The sequence below is a fragment of the Talaromyces rugulosus genome, chromosome VI, assembly GCF_013368755.1.
Source record: "Talaromyces rugulosus chromosome VI, complete sequence".
Taxonomy (NCBI): Eukaryota; Fungi; Ascomycota; class Eurotiomycetes; order Eurotiales; family Trichocomaceae; genus Talaromyces; species Talaromyces rugulosus.
The window spans coordinates 2,281,172-2,306,253 of record NC_049566.1 but is presented as its reverse complement, the minus strand read 5'-3'; the positions used below and the strand labels follow the sequence as shown (position 1 = coordinate 2,306,253).

Genomic DNA, 25,082 nt, shown 5'->3' with positions numbered 1-25,082 from the left:
AAAATCAGACCCACTGTGTCGCAGTCTGAGAAATCCTTGGATTGGAATAGCTTTACTTTCTAGGCTTGCCACCTGTTGCACTGGCTTACTGATATAAAACTAAAAAGAAATAGTAAAATATATATATTACTAAGATAAAAATCCGTTTGTGATATATATGTATGGCTGGTACAAAGTAATACTCGGCTTGATCGGCGTGCTTTTTTTGGTACCAGTTGACGCTATGCCCTAACCGCGATATCCTCGCAATGCTAACTAGATTTAGTAGGTGGTCCAAAAAAAAAAGTATAGCAGCACAGCCATGAAATAATTTGTTTATAAATAATTGAATATTGGTAGATATAAAAGAAACAGCAAGGAAGCAAATTCTGCTTTTTTTCTGTCTGTCTGTTTTGAACACAGGAATTACTAGTATTCTCTTTTCCCTATTCATTATTGACCTTGTTTATACATACAATTATCTACATACACGTCATGGGTTTGATCAAAGACGTTATTGGCTCAGCTCTAGGAGCCGACGAGCCCAAAAATGGCTTTCGCAATAATAATGGCTATCGTTCTGCGTCGTCTCAAAGCCAGTATCGTTCACGGCATTCGTCATCAGCTCAGCAGTACTCTTACGGAAGAGAACTTCCAAGAAGAAGCCCTGATTATAGCAACTACGATGACAACAGTCGCCAGAATCACTCCTACGGAAGAGAACTTCCAAGGAGAAACCCTGATTATTACAACTACGACGACAACGGTCGCCGCGGTTTTTATCAGCAGGATGATGGAATGTATAGCAACGACAACAAAAACAACAACAAAAGCTATGATGACCCGCCTCCCTACTCGGTGCACCAAGGTCCATCACCACAGGTATACAACAATGGGTACAACAATGGGTACAACAATGGACACTACTCACGAGCAAGTTCAAACAACAACTTCTTCCACCCCCTAGCTCTACCCCAGCTTTCCTACGGAAACGACCAACCTTTCCTTCGCGGATACAGCAATGAACTACAGCAGTACAATATCTCCCTTGACGATTTCATGCAAGCTTTGGACGCCATCAACATCGCCATAATACCGAATCCGGAGAATCAGATCTTCCAAAAGGGAGCTAACATTGCTGGGTTTTTCGTGTAAGTAGTTCGACCTGCAAGAAAATGAAGAGAAACGAAAAGAAAGAAAGAAAGCTAATTCAGGATTCTCGTCAGGCCTGGTGCTGCCTCGATTGGTCTCATGGCTGGTCAGCTCGGCGTTGGAATTGGCGCGGCAGTAGGGCATTCGAATGGGATTAATAAAGTGCTATCGAAAACCAATCTCGATATTTTCGTGCCAAATGGGCTTGAGATATGGTAGGTCTACTCTTGTTCCTCCCACAGTTCTGGCTAACTGATTTATGTGATTCTAGTATCTGCAAGGCAAAGGACGTCGATAACGAAGTCGGCATCTCGTCAGATGGAAGAGGACCAGGACATGGTGCAGGCCCAGAAGACAGAATCGCATTCTATGGAAATCGCATTGCGCGTCTTTCCACCGTGCTCCCACCACTCCAGAAGCACGGTGGCCGTTCAGACCCTCTGGCTATGCTCGGCCAGACATTTTCGAATAGAGACAACGACCGAAAAATGCGTCGAGCGCAGCGCAAAATGGAAAAAGGGAAAACAGAGAAGTTCGATGCTCTGGAGGTGGGGCTTCAATGGGTAAGTAGATAAGAAACCTCCTTACTAGCAGTATAAGTGTTGTATCTCATTATTGGTCTTAGGTTATGGTTAGGCGAGCGTCGCCTGCTGCGCTGGACCATTGGCAGCAGATGTTGCAGAAGAGTGATACTGCATTGAGACAGGGGCAATAGAATGGGCAAGGGAAATGGGATGACATTAGAAGCTGATGTTAAACCTTTATTTTCCCTGATGTGGTGTACATAGTGATATCCATAGTAGAAGAAAAAGCCTAAACTAGAGGAATAAAAGGCACAACATTATAATAGATATAGTGAATCGTCTGCCATTTAGCTACTAACCATTGACATCCCAGCCCCACGCTGCTCAATGCAAAACTCCAGTTAATACAATCAAAATCAAAATCAAAATTAGATATACATTCCAATTCCAGCCTGTCCCATTTCTTTTTCTTGTCTTTCATTTTTCTCCACAATAAGACCAACCGCTACCCACTGCCTGGAGGCCTTTGTCCAAACCTTTCGTGAAGATTGCGAATTTGTTCTTGAACGTTCATCGTTTGCGGATTTTGGGCATTAACTGTTGGGCCAACGGTTGGCATTTGAGGATATCCGCTAGGAGCGCCTTCGTAGCCCTGCGCTCCGGGTGCCAACGCCATGCGTTTTCGACGCGCTTCCTCTTCGGACTCTTCAGGTCCACCAGCGAGACTGTGAGTCGAGTCAAATACATCGCTTCTCTGACTGGCTAGACGCTTAAGATTATTGACAACGTCGACTGTGGACAGGTTGGTCGTGGCTGCGCGCGAGTCGGCCTTTTCGCGCTGCTCTTTCCAGCGTGGGTCGAGCATTTCGATGCGCATGTGGTGGTCGAGTTCGGCGACGGGGATTTGCTGCTTACAGTTGGGACAGAGAGCTGTCGCTGCAGCATTTTGCCGCCGGGTCTGCGCTCGCGGTACATAGTCGGAGCGGATCCGCATCGAAGGCTGTCCCTTAGCTGCTGCTTGCGCGGCGGATGCTTTATCTCGGGCTTCCGTACGCTCGCGGATACGTTGCTCTTCTTCTGTTGCCGCTACCGGAACAACGGGGTATTGAGGAGCTGGTGGGTAGTGCTGATCCATACCAGCAGGTGCTGCGGCTTGCTGGTCAAAGGTTGGTTGCATGGGGCCAGCTTGCTCCGCTGGATAGGCGTTGTAGTATACGGGTTCCATCTCGTCTGTAGGCATGGCTTCTTCGATACGAAGCGGGTTGAGCGACATGGCTGCTTTCTGTTCCAGGGACGCTGATTGGAGATCACCGAGTGAAGCCGGAGCCGGTAGCTCTATTTGGTCATCTTCATCGGTGAAAAGAACCGTTTCGACAACGGCAAAGTCGTGCCAATCAATTTGGGCATACGCAATACGCTCTTCTTCTTCTTGCTCCTCCTTCTTCTGCTTCTGCTGCTCTTGGTGTTTAACCCACTCGGCGCGCTGTTTGGCGCGACCCAGAACGTGTCGTTTATCCTTGACATTGCGTTCTAATTCCTCCAAACGTCGCTTTTCCGTCGTTTTCGCATCGATGCCTTCTTGGCTTAACAAAATGGTATATTGATCCACCAGCCGCGTGAAAAATTGGTATAAACTGTGTTGTGGTCGTAAGAAATCAAATTGATAGTTCCGCGCCTCCCGTTGCGATAGCGAAGTCATGAATGACTTGCCTCTCTTCGCGACGAAAAGGGCTGTCAATTTAACGACTTCCAAGTCCTGTGCATTTATAATAGGGATTCGAGCCGAATAATGGAAATCTGGCGGCGCGGCAGGGCCCTGTGGTTTTTCTGGCACAGGCGTAGCTTGGGCTTCGCCTGGTCGTCCAGCCGCAACATCAGTCCCTCGCCCCTCCTTGATCTCTGTGAGTCGCCACTGGTAAAAGGCCTCGTACGCATCGCCGGGGCTCAGGAATGAGAATTTGGGATTGCTCTTTTCCTTTTCGTGAATTCGTTCTTGAGAGAGAAAGATTAGTCGCGGAGGAAAAAGCAAAGTCTGGCAGGGGGGCAAACTCACGTTCAAATATAGGACCGTTGCGAGCAACATAACCTGCAGTCTTCTCTACAATGGCTGTATCCCAAATCTCATTAGCATACCAAGCTGGAGGACCAAAAAAGGCGACATGACATACCTCTAATGTCTTTAGGCGGCACGACCACACCCTCTGGCGGTTTGGTCGCATCTTCCTGAGCTATTCCGTTCCCGTTCGTCTCGACTGCAGCCATGCTGTTGTTTTGACTGGCTCACTCTAGAAGAATGCGATGGTGCGTGGTCGAAGTAATCGCAGTGACAATAAATTCTCCAGAGGAAACTGCGTCGCATGCACGAAAGGCCGCGCCGCTCGCCTTGCCGCGCGCTTCAGTCCCGGCGCTTGGCGGAGGAAGCGATTCCTAATCGGGAAGACTACGTATGCTCACAATTTATTATTATGGCAGCACAGGTTTTCAGCCGGGCAAGGATTAATTCCTCCTCTCTAGGTTTTGACTCCGATTCAATCTCTTACTCACACAGGTGTTTTACTTCAACAAAGCATAGTCTCCGGCGGCTGCATCTGGCCATTTGCTTTGTTTGGCTCGTGGAGCTTCGTTAGCCGCGCCACCCCCCGAGATCTGGCCAGCTGTCGACGGCTGAGCCTTGAGCAATAATCACTTCTAATCTGTACTTGTTCACTTCGATTTTTCCCTTTCATGTTATGGAAGGGCGCTGTTCTTAATTTCTGACTCTCGTTAAAGCATCTTTTTCTTTTCCCTTGCTCTTCGGTGGGACTCGTCTTTTGGTCGCTATCCGGAAACTAGGCTGCTCAGCGGTCTTTGGATTGACTGACAACCTGTCTCGCATCTTCGACACGGCCATTCAATTGCCATCACAATGTCGAAATCGAAAGATACCCTGAACGTGCGGCCGGTGTCTCGTCGCAGCCGTTCACGCAGTCGCTCTCCGAAGCCAAAGTCAAACAAACCCCTGGCGCAAAAGAAGTCGGATTATACCTCTGATGGAGTCACGAACAATGACATTTTCAACCTCCCCCTAAGAGACTACCAATGGCTCGCCGGCTTGACCCTGGTGGCAGCTGCAGTCAGATTGTTCCGCATTTATCAACCCTCGAGCGTCGTCTTTGACGAGGTGCAGTATGTTTCCCGGATTTTCTGTTCAGTGGCATGATCGCTGACATATTCTTGCTTTCACTTGACAGTTTCGGTGGATTCGCTACCAAATACATCAACGGCAGATTTTTCATGGACGTTCACCCCCCGTTGGCTAAACTTTTGATCACACTCGCCGGCTGGCTTGCCGGTTTCAAGGGCGATTTTGACTTCAAGGATATCGGAATGGATTACATCGAGCCAGGCGTTCCATATGTGGCTATGCGTCTACTTCCAGCAATCTTGGGCGTCTTGACTATCCCTCTGATGTTCTTGACACTGAAGGCGACAGGATGCAGGACCTCGACCTCCGCGCTTGGGGCATTGTTGGTTACCTTTGGTTAGTGATGCTGAGTTATGCGTGGTTGAGAATGCCCTGGGAGATCTCACAACTAATTTTATACCCAGATAACGCATTGACTACCCAGTCTCGCTTCATCCTGCTCGACTCTCCTCTCATTTTCTTCACTGCCTTGACTGCCCTGTGTTTCTCCTGCTTCACCAACCAGCACGAACAAGGGCCGTCTAAAGCATTCAAAGCGCCATGGTGGTTCTGGCTCAGCGTGACTGGTCTGTCCCTGGGTGCCACTCTCAGCGTCAAATGGGTCGGACTTTTCACTACTGCATGGGTAGGCAGTATCACTGCACTTCAGCTTTGGGTTCTTTTGGGTGACCCTGACACGGTGACGCCGGTAAGAACATAGACTCTTACATTTATTAAGGGAATACTGACTCGTGATAGCGCCTTTGGTTCAAACACTTTTTCGCCCGTGTCTTTTGCCTAATTGTTATCCCGCTCAGCTTCTACATGAGCATGTTTGCCATTCACTTTGCCATTTTGAGGAACCCCGGCGAAGGAGACGGCTTCATGTCTTCCGAATTCCAAGCTACTCTGAACTCTAAGGGTATGCAAGATGTTCCAGCTGATGTTGCGTTTGGATCTCGAGTCAGCCTCCGCCATTACAACACACAGGGTGGTTATCTCCATTCTCACCCGCACATGTATCCGACTGGAAGCATGCAACAGCAGGTCACTCTGTACCCCCACAAGGATGAAAACAATGTCTTTCTCCTAGAAAACCAAACGCAGCCCTTGGGTCCCGATGGAACCGAAATTGAAGGTTACCTGGCATGGGACAACTTGACTGCTGACTACATTTATGACGGAGCTGTTATTAAACTTTACCACTTGCTTACTCACCGTCGCATTCACTCTCATGATGAGCGTGCCCCTATCACCGAAGTCGATTGGCAAAATGAGGTCTCGGCCTACGGCTACGAAGGATTTCCTGGCGATGCTAATGATCTGTTCCGTGTTGAGATCATCCCGTCGATGTCTGACGGAGAGGAGGCCAAGAAACGTGTGCGCACTATTGAAACCAAGTTCAGACTTGCCCATATTATGACTGGTTGCACTCTGTTCTCTCACAAGGTCAAACTCCCGGACTGGGCTTGGGAACAGCAAGAGGTCACTTGCGCTCGAGGAGGAACTCTACCCAACAGTATCTGGTACATTGAAGCAAACGACCACCCTGCACTACCAAAGGACACAGAAAAAGTCAACTACCGGAACCCAGGCTTTTTGGGCAAATTCTTCGAGCTTCATAAGGTGATGTGGACTACCAACGCTGGATTGACCGAGTCGCACATGTGGGATTCTCGTCCACCTTCTTGGCCTACGCTGCTCCGTGGTATCAACTTCTGGGGCAAAGATCATCGTCAAGTCTATTTACTTGGTAACCCGCTTATCTGGTGGTCATCGACCGCGGCGATTGCTATCTATGCCGCTTTCAAGGGAATTGCTCTCCTCCGCTGGCAGCGCGGCTTCAACGACTACAAGAACGTCAACGTCAAGCGTTTTGACTACGAATTGGGCACAACAGTCCTCGGCTGGGCGTTCCACTACTTCCCCTTCTATCTGATGGCTCGCCAGTTGTTCTTGCACCATTACCTCCCGGCTCTCTACTTTGCCATCATGGGTCTATCGCAAACATTCGATTTCATCTTCAACCGTGTGCAGCTGCCTGTTGTGGGGAAGAAATCTGTGGTTGGTGGCATCGTCATCACGAAATTCATCGTTTTGAGCATCGCCGTTTTCGCCGCCTATTCCCCTCTTATATATGGAAATCCCTGGACGATAAATGCTTGTGAAAGCGTTCGTCTGATGGGCTCTTGGGACTTTGCATGTGACACTTTCCATACTGACGTAAGTCCTCCGGCGTGGCAGCCGCCTCCTCGCGGTATACGTTGAGGTTCTTAAGACAATAAATTAACACGGAGTATGTAGCTGAGTCAATACACGACACCATATACACCAGTTACCAGTGCTATCCAGTCAGAAGCTCCTGTCGCCGTCCCTCCTCAGCAACAACAAGTCGGCAACAACGAACAGTCAGACCAAGCATCCGTTACTCCGCAACCCGCCGATTCGAGAGTCGTTGGCCGCGAAGAACGCGTCGAGTACCGTGACGAAGCCGGCAACGTCCTAGACCCAGAGAAAGTAGCCCAGCTACAGAAAGAGGGTAAGGTTTCACTACAAACAAAGTACGAGACACAGACGCGCTTGATCGACGCAAACGGCCGCGAAATCAACAATAATGGCGACCAGCAACAACAACAACACGCACCTCCTCATCCGGACATTGAAGGCCAAAACCCCGAGACAAACCGAAATGGTGGCGAAGGAGAGAACGCGAAGCAAAACAAACCTGCTTCAGCCGAAGGTTTGGGGGAGTCGGTTCGCGGTGACAAGGAAGCGGAAAGCCCGCGTCCAGCGAGTGACGGTAATGAGGCAACTAAATAATTAAAGGCTGGTGATTGATTGATTAAATTGGATGGAGCTTTCTTTTTGACTGTATTGGCTAGAAAGGATCAATACTCTTTTTTGGTTTTAAAAAAGAGATGCGAGTGTGACTTTTATTGGTCATGTATATTTTCATAATGAGCAGCAAAACCTGTCGGTATTTTTTTTCCTTTTCTTTAACTCTCACGTTGTTAAATCATGTATCGGATTTTAATTCGCCTATAAAATAAACAACATTGGGAAGGAAGATACGGTGGAAATAAAACGAACAAAGGAAATCTTTGGATCAGATGTTTAAAAAAAAGCTCAAAAACTATACAGTGGCAACAACTGAGGCATGGTTGTTTGGGTTGTTGTTGTTGGCCTTCATCTACCTAGAGTACAGGGCCCCCATCCAGTAAACCCAAAATCTATGAGGAAAGCCAAAAAAAGAGGATGGGTGGTAGCATTTTTTGTTCTTTCTTCCTTTTTTTCTAGTAGTCGTATTCCTCCTTACCATACTTGTTGAATCGCTCGTGAAGGTCCTGAAGTAACGAATTAGTGCTTTCTTTGCGTCACGCAATAGAGGCTAGTGATATGGACTTACAACAGGCAAGGTCACGTCGGGAACGATGACAGTGTTGAGAGCGCTAGGAGCGTTGCGAAGAGGCTGGCTCTTGTCACCGTGAGGGTGGTACTGGTACTTGAAGGCCTTGCCCTCACCCTCGCCCTCCCAGGGCATGGCCGAGTCGTTGATGCGGACGTTGCTTTCCGAGGTCACCGAGGTAGGCTTGCGACCAAAGTACCTAATTTCATATCCTCGTTAGCCAGCCGATTTTTGCCTTGAAACGTTGTTTATTTAAGAGCGAATTGAAGTAATCGTATATCATATATCGCGCAAATCGAACCGTTGTGTGTATGACTCAAATAAGGGGAGAATTTACCATCCGGCAAGCAAGAAAGCACCAGACATAACACCGAGTAGAACCTAAAAAAAACCACTTCTAGTCAATATTCGAATACCCAATGGCTGTGTCTTCCGGTCATCAACGTACGTAGAGCTCAGGGTCGCGCTTTGGGCCCTTGTCCAGGCCGGCTTCCTCGGTCTTGGTGGCATAACGGCGAAGAGGGGCGCGCGCAGCAAAGGACTGACGGGCAAAAGCCCGACGAGCTGTGAAGGCAGCAATCGAAGACATTTTTCTCTCTCGAATTGGTCGCAAAGAGTTGTTGTTTGGGCGGGCAAAGAAAGAAAAACGAGAGCTTTCTCGGAGACGGTCGGTGGAGAAGTGAGGTCAAGGTCGGGTGTATCTGACGATTAATCTCGGCCCGCGGATCAGGTGATCAAGCTTGCCTGGAAGCCTTCCGGATTGGGACGAATGGCAATGCCTGAGGCCAGTAAAAGATCTAGACCGTTGGATTTTATTTTAGTTAATATTATTCTGGCTATACGGGCATTTATTAATATTATATTAGCGACTGGTAGTCTATGTGGTGGCTATTCCTTTATAAATGACTGATTGCCACACCCAAGGCAATTTATACATTGGACTATGACGTTGCTCCGATGCATTCAAATATTTACAACCGGAAACTTTTTTATGTTGCTACAGTGGCAATAATTAAAATGCATTAATTTATTGTTATTCGGTGTCATACATGTATTAATTGATAATTACATGTATACATATTGATATCCCAGATGTACATATGTAGTCTGTATATAAGTAACGTTAAGGTTCGTTTGTTAGTATATAACTGGCCAGTCCCTTGTATATTCCAGGGTGGATCATCTGATACTGGTTCTTGATCTGCATATCATAAACGAATCACCGCGAATTATCCTGAAGACTCAAAAACAAGCCCGTTCAAGACTGGTCAGTGATGGGTGCCTTAGGCATAGAGCGGGACGGACTACTCCCGATTGGTCGTGGACCCGTGATCGCTTCCCTTCGCCGTGCATCAAGGGGGAAAAAGATTCAGATGCCCAGTCCTTCTTTCTCGCCAGGCCACACCCACATTCTTTTGCTACTCCTCCCCGGCCGATACTTTTCATCGTGATATTCGATAGCCATTCCTTTGTCGCTCGTTTGCTGTTCGTTTGCTGTTCTCTGGATCGCTTCACTCTGTCAACCACGTCGCTTCGGTTATTTGTTTCCCTTTAGAACAACGTCAACGTCAACGTCAACAAAACAAAAACCGGTATTGCAATGGTTGGATTATAAGAACTCGTTCGATACATTGAGACCATTTGAAACACCCGTGGCATCCGTGAGACAACGGCATAATCATGGCTGACCACAGCGCGCCAAATTCGCCAACTTCCCCGACTACCCCGATCAGTCCGATTACTCCCACGACACCAGGATATGAAGTGCCTCGCGTTCCTTCTGTCAGCGGAATTTCCTCGCGCATGACCGACATTGCCTCCGAAGATGGCATCTCGTCGCAACCGCCACCGTCCAGACGGGGTCCGCCTCCGGCGCGGTCGTCTGTGGGAAATTCGACCATGGCTCGCCCAGGCAGCTCGTCCAGCCGTTTGAGTCGGATAAGCAGAACACATGTTCCTTCTCTCACGCCTCAAGCTTTTTTCCGTCCGATGAGCTCTCAGAGACTACAGGCCCATCGTCGTCCCAGTCAAGCACTTTCCGGGACCGGAACCGTCGCGTCGGAAGACGTCGAAGACGAGGAGAATTTGCATCGGCGAAGTATTGTTTCGAGCAGCACCCTTCGTCTGGGCGCTCAGGCTATTGATGCTGAAATTCCTCCATCACGTGGGACTGAATTCACGGATCCGATTATCCCCGACCGGAATACGTCGAATGCGAGCCCAACGGGGAACACAACAGTAAGGAGTCTCGGCGAAAGCGTCAGGCTGTTACATGAGCGTGAAAGGAAACCAGCTCCGGAACATCTGAACATCAGCAAAGCAATCAATGCTCCTTCTGCACGCGATCCGCCACAAAGGTCGCCATTATCCTTCAGATCGGGCTTTCTTTCTTTACACGGCAAGAACGACGAAGGTTTGCGACCAGACAGTGTAGGCCACGAAAGATTATCTTCGGCCGCATCTTCATCACCTAAATCAATCAAAGGCCGTCCCCCAGTGCCTCCGGCAAACCTCGGCAAGAACTATGAATACTTTACTGGCAATACTGTGTTCTGGGGTAGGGGTAGATTTCAGAACTCCCGAGACAAGCCAGTAAACATTGCAACTGGAATTCTTGTCGCCCTTCCGTCTGCCTTGTTCTTTGCTTTTTCGTACGTTGCCAATTGAACCGGATTTAAGATGATAAACTGACCGTACTTAGGGCGCCTTGGCTATGGCATCATGTTTCACCAGCAATCCCCATCGTTTTTGGCTACGTATTCTATATATGTATGTCGTCTTTTTTGCACGCCTCAGTCGTGGACCCTGGTGTGAGTAGCAATATTCTACGTTGGAAACAAACATTTTTACTCATTATTCGCGAAGATACTCCCCCGAAATTTACATCCAATGCCCACAGTAGACCCATCGGCCGATCCCTTGACCCTCGGGCCGCCGACGAACGACTGGGTGATGATCAAATTGGCTACTTCCGAAGTCGCTGCTATGGATGTGCCGGTCAAATATTGCAAGACATGCAACATCTGGCGCCCTCCCCGATGCTACCATTGCCGAACATGCGATAACTGTGTCGAGACATTGGACCACCACTGTGTGTGGTTAAACAACTGCGTCGGTCGCCGCAACTACCGCTACTTCTTTGCCTTTGTCAGCTCTGCGACAATCTTGTCACTATTTCTACTCGGAGCGTCTCTAGCCCACGTTCTCCTTTACCAACATCGACAGGGTATTTCATTCAAAAGTGCGATCGACCATTTGAGATTGCCATTTGCGATGGTTATTTACGGAGCAGTCGCCGCTCCCTACCCAGCATCTCTTTGGGCATACCACCTCTTTCTGATGGGCCGAGGAGAGACTACTCGCGAGTACCTCAACTCCCAAAAGTTCAATAAAACAGATCGCCATCGCCCTTTCACCCAAGGCAACGCTCTATGGAACTGGATTGCGGTTCTCGGAAGGCCCCGTCCTCCTACCTATTTGCAATTCAAGCAACCTTACCACCAAGGCGATCAACGGTTCGCGACACAGAAGCGCAAGTATTTGCCCAAGGATGTTGAGTCCCAGGCTGGAATGGAGATGCAGACTGTGCAGCCCACTCCTGCATTAGATGCTTCTCATGCCGAAAATTGATGATAATAATGGTTTGTAATCCGATAATCTCTTCCCTTCTTCTACATTTTGATTTCTCATTTTGAGATCACTATACTATATATTTCATTTATTCTTATTATATATGTGTGTTAACGGCTTTGAACCGTTACAATATCCTAGCGAGCGATGACATGGCTCTGATTTTCTTTGGTTATCTTATTTAATGAGATTTTGGGGACTTGTTGAGCAATCTCCCGAAATCTTCACTCTTTTGTTTCTACTATCTCGTGTACTTTAGGCCTCGGGCAATCTTTTTTGAATCCTTTAGGCTGGATATCCTATGCATATTTTCCACTAGTAGACTTTGTAGGCTGCTTATTGCATCAACGCGAGGTGCTAGCTATCGTCACACGTGGAATTGACAAGTTGACGACGTGCTGGTGTTTGTATTTGAAAACTGGCTATGTGCCATTGTATATATATCAGTTCATATTGTATGTAGCCTCTATCAGCATGTAATCCGTATGAGACTAGAAGACCAGCTGGACCATCAACGTGTCCAATGGCCCTATACATATCAATATGCAAGAAGCCCTAGGCTAGTGACTGGACTGAAGAGACAGTAATATTGAATTCTACAAAATCGACCCAGTATTTGTTCTGAGGAAACCTTTACTGACGGGAGCACGGAATGCTGACGGGCGGGGTGAGAATGCCTTGCATTCCAAGCTGTTTATGCGCGGCCATTGTTCCTTCCAGGGGGCATCTTTCTTTCTTTCTTTCACTCTTTCAACTTTTCACCTCTCCTCCACCAACAAACAAGAATACTGCAATCTTGTCATCTGCATCCTTTCTCTCATCATCAACTGCTGTTCATCGTACGACTATTCAACAACACTGGTATATACACGCAAGAGACACGGTCTGGATGATGATGTTCTGATTACACGCTCTAGACCGAGTTTCTGCGCCTCAGCACTAGCTTTTTAGCCTCTGGACGCGTGTGACAGCCAGGCCAACCGGTTGCCAGTATTTTTGCCAGCTCTGGAGACTTGCTGACTCGTTGTTTTCGACTTTATCACTGCCAGGCTCCAGCTGCCAACTTGCAGGCTCGCAAGCAGGGACCACAGACTAGCCCGCCTGCTCCACCTCCTCGCCCGTTCCATCTCTCCCCCCCGTAGCGTTCCGTTCCTTTCAACCTCCATGTTCGGCTCAATTGTTGATTTCCTCTCACCTGCGGCCTTGACCAAACGCTCTTCACGCAAGGTGGCCACCCCGGCTTCCAAGATGACTCGCCGCAGCACCCGTTCCTCGTTGGAAGCACCCGCTCAGCTGGTTGCCGCTGCCGCTACGCCCTCCGAACAGCACGATGACAATGCGCCGATTCGCGCCGACGAGGCCATTATTGGTGTCGACTTCTCCGGTCCTTTATTGACGCCAGAGGCCAGCCGTTCTGAAACATCCAGCAACAATGAGCTCGCTGCCAGCGATGAGAAGCCCGTGTCACGACGACGATCGACACGCGTCACGCGTTCGTCTCTGCCGGGAATGGATAAACTGCGCGAAACAGAAGAGGACAACGAACCCAACGACTCAGAGGCGTCAATCGAGCCCAAAAATCGTACCGTCTCGGGAGAAACACTCGTCAACAGCCTTATAGGGAGCCGTGCCTCGCGGTCTTCTTTGAGGCACAGCGCTCCTATCGCGGAGAACTCGTGGAGCCAGACCACGCTTCTGCGCGAAGGCGCCCAGAACGACGAGAATGCTCGACCTGATACTCCAGAGTCGAAGGACTCTAAAGAGTTGAAGGACTCACCAGAGTCATCTCGACGTCGGTCTATGCGTGCTCGTGTAGTAGAAGACCCACAGGATGAGCAAACAGATGAACCGACACAAAGAAAGGATGAGCAGGCAACCGATTCCCCAGGGAAAGCAGGGAAAGCAACGCCTCGACGGCGATCATCTCGGCTTAGTTTGGTTACAAGGGCTACGGGAGTGCTCGACAGAGCTGCTAGTGTTCTGGGCAAACGATCTCGAGATGCTATGGAGAAGGCTGTCATGAAGCGTCGGGCAAGCTTGCGTCCGCGACATTCTCTCCCAGCAAATTCAGAGCTGGCTTCATCCAACACGACCCAGACTCCAGACTCCAAACGGCGCAGACTTTCCGATAGCGATATACCGTTAAAGAAAGACGAATCCGACAAGGGAGCTGCCAAGGCTGCACCTGGCCCCGTTCGACATAAGCCCAAGCGATGGCTGGATAAAGGCCTCTACACTGGACAACACCGTGATTACGACGCACGTCTCAACGAGGCTAATAATAAGATCAAATTCTCCAAACGCACCGCGCCAGTGAACACCCAGCGAAAATTGCTCCCGTTACCCATGTTTGCTGGGGAGCGTCTTTTGAAGAATGGACGGGATTTCAAGCTACCTTTCGACGTGTTTTCACCACTTCCGCCAGGCCAACCAAAGCCGGATGAGTGGAAGAAGGTCAACAGGAGTAAGCATCGTGGGAATGTCGGAAAAAGATTGAAGCTAACCATTCTACAGATGTGTTCGTTGGAGATGCTGCAAGCTTCTGGCGAGAAAATAAGAAGATTGAACTTTCCACTTGCCTTTGTGACGACGAGACGGGCTGCGACGAGAACTGCCAGAACAGGTTCATGTTTTATGAATGTGACAACAGCAATTGCCGCGTCGGACCCCACTGTGGTAACCGAAGTTTTGATGAGCTGAAACACCGAACGAAAGCCGGAGGCAAATACAACATCGGTGTCGAGGTTATCAAGACCGGAGATCGAGGATATGGCGTGCGAAGCAACCGCACCTTTGAGTCAAACCAGGTCATTGTGGAATACACCGGCGAAATCATCACACAGACGGAGTGTGAGCGACGCATGAGGACCGTCTACAAGCATAACGAAGTGAGTTGTGTTTGTACGATTTTATATTCGGTTCTAATAGAAAACAGTGCTACTATTTGATGTATTTCGACCAGAACATGATTATCGATGCAACCCGTGGCTCCATTGCTCGATTCGTCAACCATTCGTGTGAGCCAAACTGCAGAATGGAGAAATGGACAGTCGGTGGCAAGCCACGAATGGCCCTTTTTGCGGGAGACAGAGGGATCATGACCGGAGAGGAGCTAACTTATGACTACAACTTTGAGTGAGTGCTACAAGCCCGATGTCTAGAAATTAAGCTGACCTTATGAAGTCCCTTTTCCCAAAAGAACGTGCAGGAATGTCGCTGTGGTGCTCCGACATGTCGCGGCGTTCTCGGTCCTAAACCAAAGGATCGCCCGACCAAATCTGATGACAAGAAGAAGCCAATCAAGAAAGGCAGCAAGGCAACCCTGTCGGGAACTAAACGCAAGCTGGGCAACGTCCTTGATGAGTCGACGTCGGCGTTGAATAAGAGGCGCAAGGTGATGACTAGCAAATCGGTCAAGAAGACCATCACCAAGGTAGTCACCAAAGCCAAGGCTTCTCTCGGCAAGAAGGGGCCTATGCAGGTTAAAAAGAACGTTACCGTGACCAAGGCTCAGACAAAGACGAATGCCAAATCACCCGCCAAAAAAATTAGCAAGTCAAGGGTCACCAGAGTATCCACGGCGGCGGCCAGATCATCTCCTAAAGCCAAGGCCAAGACACAAACTGCGAAGGCTACTTCGCGATCTTCGAGTAGCCAGGAAGCTACCAAGGCCAAGCCCATGTCTGCTTCTGAGAAGATCAAAACCAAGCTGAAAGCCACGGCACGTCGCTCCACGAGTTTCAAAAAGGGCACTCAGACGCTCAAGCTGAAAAGCCCGGCGGTCAAGAAGACAGGTAAGAAAACGCCATCGAAAGCCACTCCTGTCAAGACTCCTACCCGACCTGGGAGCACTAGAAGCAGGAAGCCTTCTGGTCGGGCATTGATGTCCTGAGTGCACGCACGTTCATTTTATTTTTCTCCTTCAATTTGCTTGATTCGGTTTACCGGAGTTCGGGTTTTTATGGTGATTGTCAGTGGCTGCGTTGCAGGGGAAATGGCTAGGCATTTTATTTATTCATGGACTGGGGAATTACTGAAGATGTACTATGTATCGGTTTTTCTTGCTGTCTGTCATTTTATTATTTGAGGAATCTCTTCACATGTCACAATTTACATGTAAGACACGTTAGCTCTGACATGTTGCGAGTCGCCGTGATCTGGGGGTGTGATAATGTGTTTTTGCGATTACTAGTAATGGGGATTGTATTCTTGATATATTTTAGAATTGTATCAATTAATTTTTTCACTATCACTATTTGACAACATAACATTATTCTAAGGATGATCTCTCCCGAAGAATACGCAATATCGGATTGTTGACAGAAATTACTAGCGCGTTACTAGACAACTACTATCCAAACAGCCAATCATCGCTTGAATAAAACCGAGATCCATCAGATACATGATCATCAAGGACGAAAAAACGTTTGGGCTGAAAATGATTTCAAATCTAGGAGTCAGATTGCCTATAAATATATGGTTGAAGCGGGTTTCATTTCTCTGTTTTGTTACATTGTACCTTCTTCCTTTTATATGTTGACCTTTCCTTACAAGGCACCCTCTCACAACTACACCGATACTAATTCTTAGCCAAAAATGCCATACGTTAAAAGCAAATATGATGGTGCAATGCTGTCCTATCGTAACTACGTACCGCAGCTCTCACCACTAGGCTTCCGCATCGACGATACTACTACTAGTCAAACAAAACCCAACAACCACAAGCCAGCTCTTGTATTCTCAGCAGGCTGGCCGTTCTCCAGCCACATGTACAATGTCATTGCCACCCCCCTCTGCGAGTCTTATCGCTATCAGTGCATTCTGCCCGACAGACGCGGGTTTGGCAAAAGCGAATGGAGCGGACCTGATTCTGCTACAAAGTCGAGCATCGACTATTCCGTATTCGCGGACGATTTGGGCCATATAGTTGACTCTGCTGAATTCGCCTCAGGACAAGGAGGATTTGTTGGTATAGGAACGAGTCTTGGCTGTGGAGAGATTGTTCAGATGATAATAAATGACTCAACCGGTGCCCTGGGCCGAAGATGTAAGGGCCTTGTTTTCCTCTGCTCTTCTCTGCCCATCCCTATGCAAACAGAATCAAAACCCTGGGGACCTCCACGTGCGTATTGGGATGATTTACTCAGTCGAATACGCCAAAACTCTGGCGAGGCGCTTCAGTCGTGCATGGATGTGATTTTTGGAGCCTCGGCGTTTCAGAACACCATGACCCACCACGAAAGAGCGCGGTTTGAACGAATGGCAATCGCTGAAGCTGATCCTATGGCTGTTGAGCGTACTGTACAGATATTTCTCGATAGAGATCTTACCGACTCCCTGCGCGAGTTTGGGGAAAAGTGGTGTGATATTCCAGTTTTGATGCTTCATGGTTCGGAGGATTTGGCGAATCCGGTCGATAGGAGTCCGGCGTATGTTATGAATCTGTTGCCGAATAGTGACAGTGAGTTGAAGGTGTATGAAGGTTCTGCACATGGTAGGTTTTTTTTCCTTCTCCTCTACCTCTGTTACGATCACGAACGGTTTTTAATAAAGGTAACTTTGTAATAGGGCTGTATCAGACAGATAGAGAGCGATGCATCACCGACATTCGACAGTTTCTTGACAAGGTGGATTCTTAGTCATATGCGAGTTACTATCGGAGTACATTGTGTGTAATTAATGGGGCTCTGCTAGATTGGAAAAATATTGATAGTCTACATCTTATACAAAAGCCAATTACTTCCAATTCACAAGTAGCGTGACAATGAGTGCCAGGAAGTAGTCTGGTAAGACAACTTCTAATCTATGTATATACTCTTTTAATGCATGGCCTGAAAATAAAAGTCCATCAAGTATCATCCGATTGAGTAAAAATATGGGACAAGCAGTGAAACTGCTAAAATAGGGCCGTGGATGAGAACCGGGAAGGTTTAGCCCCATGCAATAGAGGTGTTTTTGATCCTACAATTGGCTTTACAAGGAGTTAATAGGGTAATTCCGGATTGTTTGATAGCCGCCAATCATAGCTATTATAATACCGAGACCCCATGTAGGAGCTATTCGTCAGCAAGGGCTGTAGAGAGAGAGGAAGATAGGTATTTAAACATCTCTACATGCCGTATGTAGAACCCAGTTAACAATCACTCTTCTTGTATTCATTCTTTCATTCCAAGTAGAGAAGCATTGGAAATATGACTCGCTATACGGCACAGTCCACCAGTGAAGAGGTCTGCAAGGACCTCTCGGGCCAAATACAGGGAAGCAGAGGTAAGATATATCTAAAATGAAAGGATTTTAACAGGAAAGAGAGAAAAACCTGACCAATGCAGTTCTCATCACGGGCGTAACTCCCGGAAGCATAGGAGGAGAGGCAGCGCTGCAAATATCTCGATACTCGCCAGCACTGCTCATCCTCGCTGGCCGGGCAATCGAGACTCTCCGGGCAATCGAAGACGCAATCAAAGCGGACACACCAAGTGCCAATACCAAGCTTCTTACACTTGACCTCAGTTCGCAGGAAAGCATTCGGAAAGCTGCGGATGAGGTCAATGCCCTGCCCGAGCAAATAGATATTCTCATCAATAACGCGGGCACTATGGCTATACCGTATGGCGTTACGAAAGAGGGGTTGGAGCTACAATTCGGAACGAACCATATTGGCCATTTTCTTTTCACCAATCTGGTTTTGAGCAAAAAAGACTTGAGTTGTGGGATAAAGGTGGTTAATGTGAGTAGTCTTGGACATAAAAGAGGACCGGTCCGTTTCTACGACTATAACTTTCAGGTTAGTTTATTTTTTTTTTTTCTTTCACATTTGCCTTTTCCCCCAGAAAGTATTGCTAACTTCGATTGCAGGATGGAAAATGTTACGACAAGTGGCAAGCTTACGGTCAAAGTAAAACTGCCAATATGCTATTCTCAGTATCATTGGCGGAAAAACTTGGCGATAAAGGCGTCAAGTCGTTTAGTCTTTACCCAGGGCGTATTGAAACTGGGATTGGGAGACACTTGAAACTGGAGGAGTGGGTGAAAGCTGGTATGTCCGACTCTTTGCTTTCCTTTTTAGCCTGGTCTAGTTCCAAACGAAGATTGTTGACTATGACAAAGGATGGAAACACGAAGATGGGTCAATAAATCATGATCTAGATTTGAACTGGAGGTCTTTGAGCCAGGCAGCTGCTACTTTGATCGTGGCGGCGTACGATCCAAGTATTGAAGGTAAGTCCTCGTCTAGCCATCGTCTGTTAGTTATATGCCCGATGTTGAATGATACCGTATAGGCAGCAACGGATCGTACATGGTCAACAACCAGGTGAATAATGGTGAAGCGGCCGACTATGCGCTGGACCCGAAGAATGCAGAAAGGCTGTGGGCTCTGAGTGAGGAACTGGTTGGTCAAAAATTCTCTTACTAGTTATCTATCACTATGTATTTGGGTTTTGAAAGACCTGTTTCATACTATATGAATGGAAGCCTTGGTATACAGGCATGAGGAGTGAGGACCTGTTTGATCGAAGGCTTAATTATTTGTTAGCTACAATTATTGTTTCGTCCTGCGAATTTTGACAGATCTGTTGCGCCGCTAAAGATGTCGCCATCAATAATATAGTATTCCCTTGACCCATCCCCACATATCCTGTATGAGATTGTGAAAGACGGTTGGTGAAGCGATAGCAAAGAAGCTCTGCTGTTTCCAGTCTCTCCTTCAAGCATGTACGCTCATCTGTCCGAACGAGGACACGTAGTGCCTTGGCCATTGAAGCATAGACTGCCACCAAACCTAGCCAATATAGGACCAAATGCGGTATGCTAGAAGGGTTCGTAAAATTTATCGTCTCTTGCGGCCTTTCTAGTGTATCGTCCGTCATATCTTGAGAGAAGAAAAGAGGCCGACTGTCCTCTTCAGATTGAAATTCATGGAACCAGGTTAAAAGTTCTTCTTTGCTGTATACGGATTGTTGTAATAAGGAATTGGCGCCATTTCTGTCTAGCCCACCATAGGAACTCCGTCGCATGGTCGCAAGTAGGTAGGTAGTCTGGGACAAGATTTCTAAAAGACGATCGAATGTATCGGCTGACGGTCCTTTTGGTTGAAAGTAAAGATTGGGACAAGCCATGCTTTGTCCGCTAATGCACAGACGGAGAAACTGGATACAGTCAGTGCTAGTACTATCACCGAAGGACTAGAGGGCCGTAATCCTACCTCAATCGTGCAAAGTCGACGGAAGTCATGCTTGCTGAGAGCTTGGTGTGGGAACTCCAACTCCCGCATGAGATTATAAGCGCCCTGCACATGTACCTGCCATGGGTTATCACAACCTAGCGGGTGGTTGTAGATCTCGTAGAGGGCCAAGATCATGCCTGTGCGAACTAGAGTTGTGGGATGTTCTACTTGTCGTAGTGCGCAGATTTGTTGCATTGCTTGACCGTAATGGTGTCTACCGTGCTGTGCTAGTGCGGCATCGCACTTTGAATTGGCTAGGTGAGCTAGAGTTAGAGCAGATAGGGAAGCATTGACGATGGCCGACTGAGAATCAAGGAAACTGAAGAACGTCTCAGCCCAGTAGACTGGTGATTGATATGAGACTGAGCCAGATGCACGCGGTGGAAGATAATCATCTAGAAATTGAGAGATGAGCTGTCTTTGCGATTGACGTGTTGCTAGGGATTGCTCATTTCCATGTAAACTGAAACTCCTTGATCTTTGGACTCTTTCTCTGCTGCTCCTCCATGGCCAGTTAGTATGTCGGAATGGCTCTAATACCTACAAAACCATGCACTTACAGGTTTGAATATAGATAGCCATCACAGGCCCTGCCTGATGACTGGCATCGCAAACATTGGGGCCGGTTTTTATCGCACTAAAGGTCTTCAGCGCCGTTTGTGAGAAATCTTGTATGATATTCTTACCTTGACCTTTCTTGCGATACATGTTCGACAACTTTTAGCACGCCAGGAACTTCTTCCCATGATTTTTGTAGAATCAGCAATTTTGGATGTCAGAAAGTTCTCCGCTATCAAGGAGATTATTAATATGGGGGAAAAACTAAAATACGCTGATTGGCTGCTGAGAACACTAGAAAACTGCAAATTCCCAAAATTTCCTTTTTGGGTTAGTTCGGTTTGTATTGTTGATACACGAATATTTCTAGAATATCTCGTGAATATGATAGGAATCAAAACTCAATATGGTCGGGAACAGATTCCAGTCAAAAGAGTTACTCATTCTGTATATATTTGATAGTGAAATAGTCCACTAACTGGGCATATGGCTGACTATTCAGTCATGTGTGTATTGCAGGCTATGCAGAGGCCTCACTGGACCCATTAATTGGACATTTTCTGGCGCGTTCTGTAGCTATAACTCAGGCATTACGTAGGCGTTTTGTTAATGGAAGTTCCAACTCGTGTGGTTGTCTCTTGGGAGGCTGGGGTCGCATATGCCTCGGTAGTGGATCTAATTTGCATCGACGGAAATCGATGATCAGGGCCTTTTGCAGCTCAGTATTCCACAGAATGTGTGCTGATCGAAGATCCTGATGCAAGACACCTAAAGAAAGAATTTCCTCTTTAGCCTGTGAGACGGCACCTTGGACGGTCCTGTCGCACTGGACATTTTCAATATTCTCGCCTCCCCAGCCCATAAGAAGCATGTGACGAATTGCACCTGCGCCATGCAGGAAGTACGTCATGGCCAAATTGATCTTTCCGAGAAAGACGGGGACGGCAGATCCTTGTAATCGCTGGAGAATACGGTAAATGACGGCTTCGCGTGATACCCTTTTCCAGCGTCGTGACGTTGTTCCTTTAGCGAAAACAGTATAGCCATATGCAATACAGGTGACTTTGAATGGCGCCGCGTACGATCCACAGCCTCCCATCGGCGTAACACCTTGATCCAAGTCCTCACCAAGCTGCTGCTCAAGTATCTGAACCAAGTCTTGGGCACTGATTGGATGTTGATTCCCCTGATCCTCATGCTGGTGGAACTTCACATTAGGGCAGTGAATATCCAATATGCCGCCCTGTTGCAGGCCAAGGAGGCAGCTTTGTGTGCAGAATCCATAAATATGAGGACGATATTGGTCGGCTCGAAATGTTTGTGGGTTGCTTTGTGAAGAGTCATGATTCGAGCCGGACGGACCCTCGCCGAGAACACTGTTTGGGTGATCTTCACTTCCAGGGACTATGTGACCTGAAGTCTTCTCCCAAATCCGTAGATGTGCCTGTGCATCACTTTTACAGGCGTGGTCTCGAGTCTCAAAGTTTTTTTCCCGCATATGCTCCACTGCCTGGCTGGTATCGTCCTCTGCTTGCTTTCTTACCTCTTCTGCCTGCATGAACCACGCTTCGTAATCAGTGGAATCGGGCATCATGCAACTTCCAAGTTCCATTTTCTCCTTGGCCTACAAGTAAAGCGCCTTTTTTAGTTAGACATAGTATCTAGAAACGGAATAATGTTGTACCTTGCAAGTATTCGTTTCTCCTAGGCCCGAAATATTAGCGCCTTGTACATGTAGTCGAAGTCTCTGAGAGTGATGAGGTTCGAAGTCGTGGTTCGGTGGAAGAAGGAATATTGAGCACTGACGGCAGCTCTAAAATTGATGAGAGTACAGACTATTATTTCTATACCAAACTTTGATTAATTGCGGAACAACATTGGAAAGATCCGCTATATCAACCGATATGTATCCCCTTTGTTTATGCGCCACAAACATAAACCTAGCAATGCTTTGTTCTAGGCGGAGCTATTCAGCATACATGAACAAAGCCTCCCAAAAGGCGGTCACATTGGGTGCGAATCCTGATTTGTGGCTCTACACCTGTAACGGTGATGTATTCAGAACCGCAAAAGCCCGATACGGGCGGCAGTGTTCTCTCTTTATAGAGAGACTCGGGGCCAACTTTCAATGTAATTAGCCTTATTGATAGCCTACATGTAGCGTCTGGAACCTTCGATCTTTTGGCACGGCTATTAATGATCAACATACGTTGTTTCTATGAATTGATATTGTGGTCGACTCGCACTCATCACAATACCGGGTCAGGAGTACAGTTAGTGCCCCGAAAGTCCCTGGGCAAGAATTTGGGCTGTAACGACAACACGACAGAATACTCGATTCGTGTAAAGTCTAAATAAGTTCTAGAATGATTATTATATGAGGCTCAATTAATCATGTAGATCTAAAAATAGTATTACACGTGACCGTTGTATTTGTGTAATGGAATTACCGTAATTTGCACAGGATCATCCCGCGAGATTCTGAAACACTGTTATCATACGTAACCAAGGGCGGCTTATCCTAGCTCGAAACGCGAAACCTGGCATGATTTCCTGTTCCTGTAAGCATCGACTGGGAATACTGTAAATATCCACAACAAATTGTCCACGAATAAGATCTTGACTTGTCCATACATCATTTGATCGGCCAAACAAAGGTCACGCGACAGCCCGATCAAAAAAGTGCCGATGAGGGATTAATCGATTGTTGTTTCTCCCTCAGCCCACAACGGACACGACATACTTGTAGAAAATGGGCTCGGCGCATGATAAGTATGTTGCTGATACACGGACAACGCAGAAAAACAATACCGTTGCTGATTGCGCTATGTATGCAGATTTATTGGCCTGGCCTTGGCCATGTTATCGTCGGTCGCAACTGGTAAGCACTTGTATGCGCTTCGTCTGACAGATGAACTTTAGCTGATATCACGGACTAGGCTCTAGCTATGTTATAACCAAAAAGGTATATTCACCTTTTGGATTTTTATCATGCATTTTCTGCTCACACTATTGCCAAACAGAGCTTGATACAATCATCCGACCGACATGGATTCGATGGCTCGGGAATCCAGTATATTAAAAATCCATTGTGGTGGTGTGGCACTCTCACCCGTATGTTTCTCTTTTCCTTCTTAATTTCTTAATTTCTTAATTTCTGACATGAAAATCACAGTTGTCTCTGGAGAATTGATGAATACCGCTGCATATGCTTTTGCCCCGGCCGTGCTGGTCACGCCCATGGGAGCAATGAGCGTTTTGATAGGGTATAACCTCTCGAAGTTATGAGGAAAAATGAACACCAGCTAACCGATATTCAAGAGCTATTTTAGGAGCATACTTTCTCGAGGAACATCTAAACACAGTCGGCCGTCTTGGCTGCGCAACCTGCCTGTTGGGATCGATTCTTATCGTGCTACATGCCCCGGCCGATCCAGAGTTAACCACGATTGACCAGATATTGAATCTGGCTACCCAACCATGTAAGCATTGAACGTCCTCGTTTCGTAAAGGTTTTCTTTTCTCTAAAACTCGACCACAAGTATTCTTGCTATATCTCGCCTTTGTCCTCGCCTTCACCATATACGCAATCTATCGCCTGGCGCCTCGCAGCGGGTCAACAAATCCCATTATCTATATTAGCATCTGCTCCTTGGTAGGATCACTCTCGGTCATGTCCATCAAGGCCTTTAGCATCGCCGTGAAACTCACGATTGCCGGCGACAACCAATTCACGAGTGCCTCGACCTATGTATTTCTTATTGCTGTGGTTATTACGACGATTACGCAAACGCATTATTTGAATAAAGCGATGAGTCATTTTCCTGCATCTTTGTACGTTTGTCCTCCTTCGTCCTTGCGAAAATCTAATTTCCGGATACAGAGTAAACGCCATCTTCTATGTCGGTTTCACGACCTGTACGCTCTCCGCCTCATTCATCTTCTACAAGGGAATCAATACCGACGACGTCACCAATATCTTCTCCATAGTGTGCGGTTTCCTCTTGGACTTTACCGGTGTTGCTGTGTTGACATTGTCAAAGAAAGAGGAGAATGCAATTCATCGACAAAAGGCAGATTATAGGCCTCTTGACGAAGCAGACGACGAGGCCTTTGAGTTGCAAGGTACGGCGACGAGGTCAAACTGAAGACCTTGTTACGTTGAAAAATTTATTTCTTGTTCTTTTTCTTCTTCTTTTTCTCTCTTCTTGATGAGTCAATGATTTTCAAGGAATTCGCCTATGTACCAATACCCTGTCGATGTAAGATATACAAAATGGAAAATAGAATATTTTTGAAAGTTTCAAAAAGAGCCCGCCTGAGCCCGGTTTCCATATCTTGTACATACCCCTTAGCAAAACACCTGTATCAAACCAGGGAAAAAAAGGAAGAGAAAATCAAAACGCTTATATTCGTCAAATAATACATTATGTTGAGAGACAGCCA

General features: G+C 47.3%; 11 protein-coding genes across 11 annotated transcripts; 7 read left to right on the top strand and 4 right to left on the bottom strand.

Moving 5' to 3' along the window:
• Positions 1 to 474: 474 nt before the first annotated feature.
• TRUGW13939_11167 (uncharacterized protein) lies at positions 475 to 1,846 on the top strand (the record flags this gene model as incomplete). Its single annotated transcript, XM_035494275.1, has 4 exons — positions 475 to 1,130; positions 1,206 to 1,346; positions 1,403 to 1,694; positions 1,757 to 1,846. 4 exons carry the CDS (start codon positions 475 to 477, stop codon positions 1,844 to 1,846), a joined length of 1,179 nt encoding a protein of 392 aa, XP_035350168.1.
• A 314-nt stretch (positions 1,847 to 2,160) lies between these two features.
• On the bottom strand, positions 2,161 to 3,917 carry TRUGW13939_11166 (uncharacterized protein; the record flags this gene model as incomplete). Its single annotated transcript, XM_035494274.1, has 3 exons — positions 2,161 to 3,647; positions 3,709 to 3,762; positions 3,824 to 3,917. 3 exons carry the CDS (start codon positions 3,915 to 3,917, stop codon positions 2,161 to 2,163), a joined length of 1,635 nt encoding a protein of 544 aa, XP_035350167.1.
• A 643-nt stretch (positions 3,918 to 4,560) lies between these two features.
• TRUGW13939_11165 (uncharacterized protein) lies at positions 4,561 to 7,638 on the top strand (the record flags this gene model as incomplete). The annotated part of the gene is made up of 5 exons (XM_035494273.1): positions 4,561 to 4,820; positions 4,886 to 5,175; positions 5,244 to 5,527; positions 5,578 to 7,041; positions 7,123 to 7,638. The coding sequence occupies 5 exons, from the start codon at positions 4,561 to 4,563 to the stop codon at positions 7,636 to 7,638; spliced, it is 2,814 nt and encodes a 937-aa protein (XP_035350166.1).
• A 473-nt stretch (positions 7,639 to 8,111) lies between these two features.
• Positions 8,112 to 8,813, bottom strand: TRUGW13939_11164 (uncharacterized protein; the record flags this gene model as incomplete). Its single annotated transcript, XM_035494272.1, has 4 exons — positions 8,112 to 8,162; positions 8,225 to 8,423; positions 8,562 to 8,605; positions 8,673 to 8,813. The coding sequence occupies 4 exons, from the start codon at positions 8,811 to 8,813 to the stop codon at positions 8,112 to 8,114; spliced, it is 435 nt and encodes a 144-aa protein (XP_035350165.1).
• A 1,091-nt stretch (positions 8,814 to 9,904) lies between these two features.
• TRUGW13939_11163 (uncharacterized protein) lies at positions 9,905 to 11,854 on the top strand (the record flags this gene model as incomplete). The annotated part of the gene is made up of 3 exons (XM_035494271.1): positions 9,905 to 10,875; positions 10,926 to 11,034; positions 11,090 to 11,854. The coding sequence occupies 3 exons, from the start codon at positions 9,905 to 9,907 to the stop codon at positions 11,852 to 11,854; spliced, it is 1,845 nt and encodes a 614-aa protein (XP_035350164.1).
• Positions 11,855 to 13,018: 1,164 nt separating this feature from the next.
• TRUGW13939_11162 (uncharacterized protein) lies at positions 13,019 to 15,746 on the top strand (the record flags this gene model as incomplete). The annotated part of the gene is made up of 4 exons (XM_035494270.1): positions 13,019 to 14,318; positions 14,369 to 14,742; positions 14,790 to 14,989; positions 15,038 to 15,746. The coding sequence occupies 4 exons, from the start codon at positions 13,019 to 13,021 to the stop codon at positions 15,744 to 15,746; spliced, it is 2,583 nt and encodes an 860-aa protein (XP_035350163.1).
• A 704-nt stretch (positions 15,747 to 16,450) lies between these two features.
• On the top strand, positions 16,451 to 17,441 carry TRUGW13939_11161 (uncharacterized protein; the record flags this gene model as incomplete). Its single annotated transcript, XM_035494269.1, has 2 exons — positions 16,451 to 17,348; positions 17,434 to 17,441. 2 exons carry the CDS (start codon positions 16,451 to 16,453, stop codon positions 17,439 to 17,441), a joined length of 906 nt encoding a protein of 301 aa, XP_035350162.1.
• A 604-nt stretch (positions 17,442 to 18,045) lies between these two features.
• TRUGW13939_11160 (uncharacterized protein) lies at positions 18,046 to 19,268 on the top strand (the record flags this gene model as incomplete). The annotated part of the gene is made up of 5 exons (XM_035494268.1): positions 18,046 to 18,121; positions 18,184 to 18,638; positions 18,710 to 18,890; positions 18,962 to 19,072; positions 19,135 to 19,268. 5 exons carry the CDS (start codon positions 18,046 to 18,048, stop codon positions 19,266 to 19,268), a joined length of 957 nt encoding a protein of 318 aa, XP_035350161.1.
• A 109-nt stretch (positions 19,269 to 19,377) lies between these two features.
• TRUGW13939_11159 (uncharacterized protein) lies at positions 19,378 to 20,786 on the bottom strand (the record flags this gene model as incomplete). Its single annotated transcript, XM_035494267.1, has 3 exons — positions 19,378 to 20,001; positions 20,058 to 20,473; positions 20,639 to 20,786. The coding sequence occupies 3 exons, from the start codon at positions 20,784 to 20,786 to the stop codon at positions 19,378 to 19,380; spliced, it is 1,188 nt and encodes a 395-aa protein (XP_035350160.1).
• A 433-nt stretch (positions 20,787 to 21,219) lies between these two features.
• On the bottom strand, positions 21,220 to 22,230 carry TRUGW13939_11158 (uncharacterized protein; the record flags this gene model as incomplete). Its single annotated transcript, XM_035494266.1, has 1 exon — positions 21,220 to 22,230. The coding sequence occupies one exon, from the start codon at positions 22,228 to 22,230 to the stop codon at positions 21,220 to 21,222; it is 1,011 nt and encodes a 336-aa protein (XP_035350159.1).
• Positions 22,231 to 23,388: 1,158 nt separating this feature from the next.
• TRUGW13939_11157 (uncharacterized protein) lies at positions 23,389 to 24,784 on the top strand (the record flags this gene model as incomplete). Its single annotated transcript, XM_035494265.1, has 8 exons — positions 23,389 to 23,408; positions 23,474 to 23,517; positions 23,576 to 23,601; positions 23,660 to 23,750; positions 23,812 to 23,902; positions 23,958 to 24,118; positions 24,179 to 24,470; positions 24,520 to 24,784. The coding sequence occupies 8 exons, from the start codon at positions 23,389 to 23,391 to the stop codon at positions 24,782 to 24,784; spliced, it is 990 nt and encodes a 329-aa protein (XP_035350158.1).
• Positions 24,785 to 25,082: the final 298 nt, after the last annotated feature.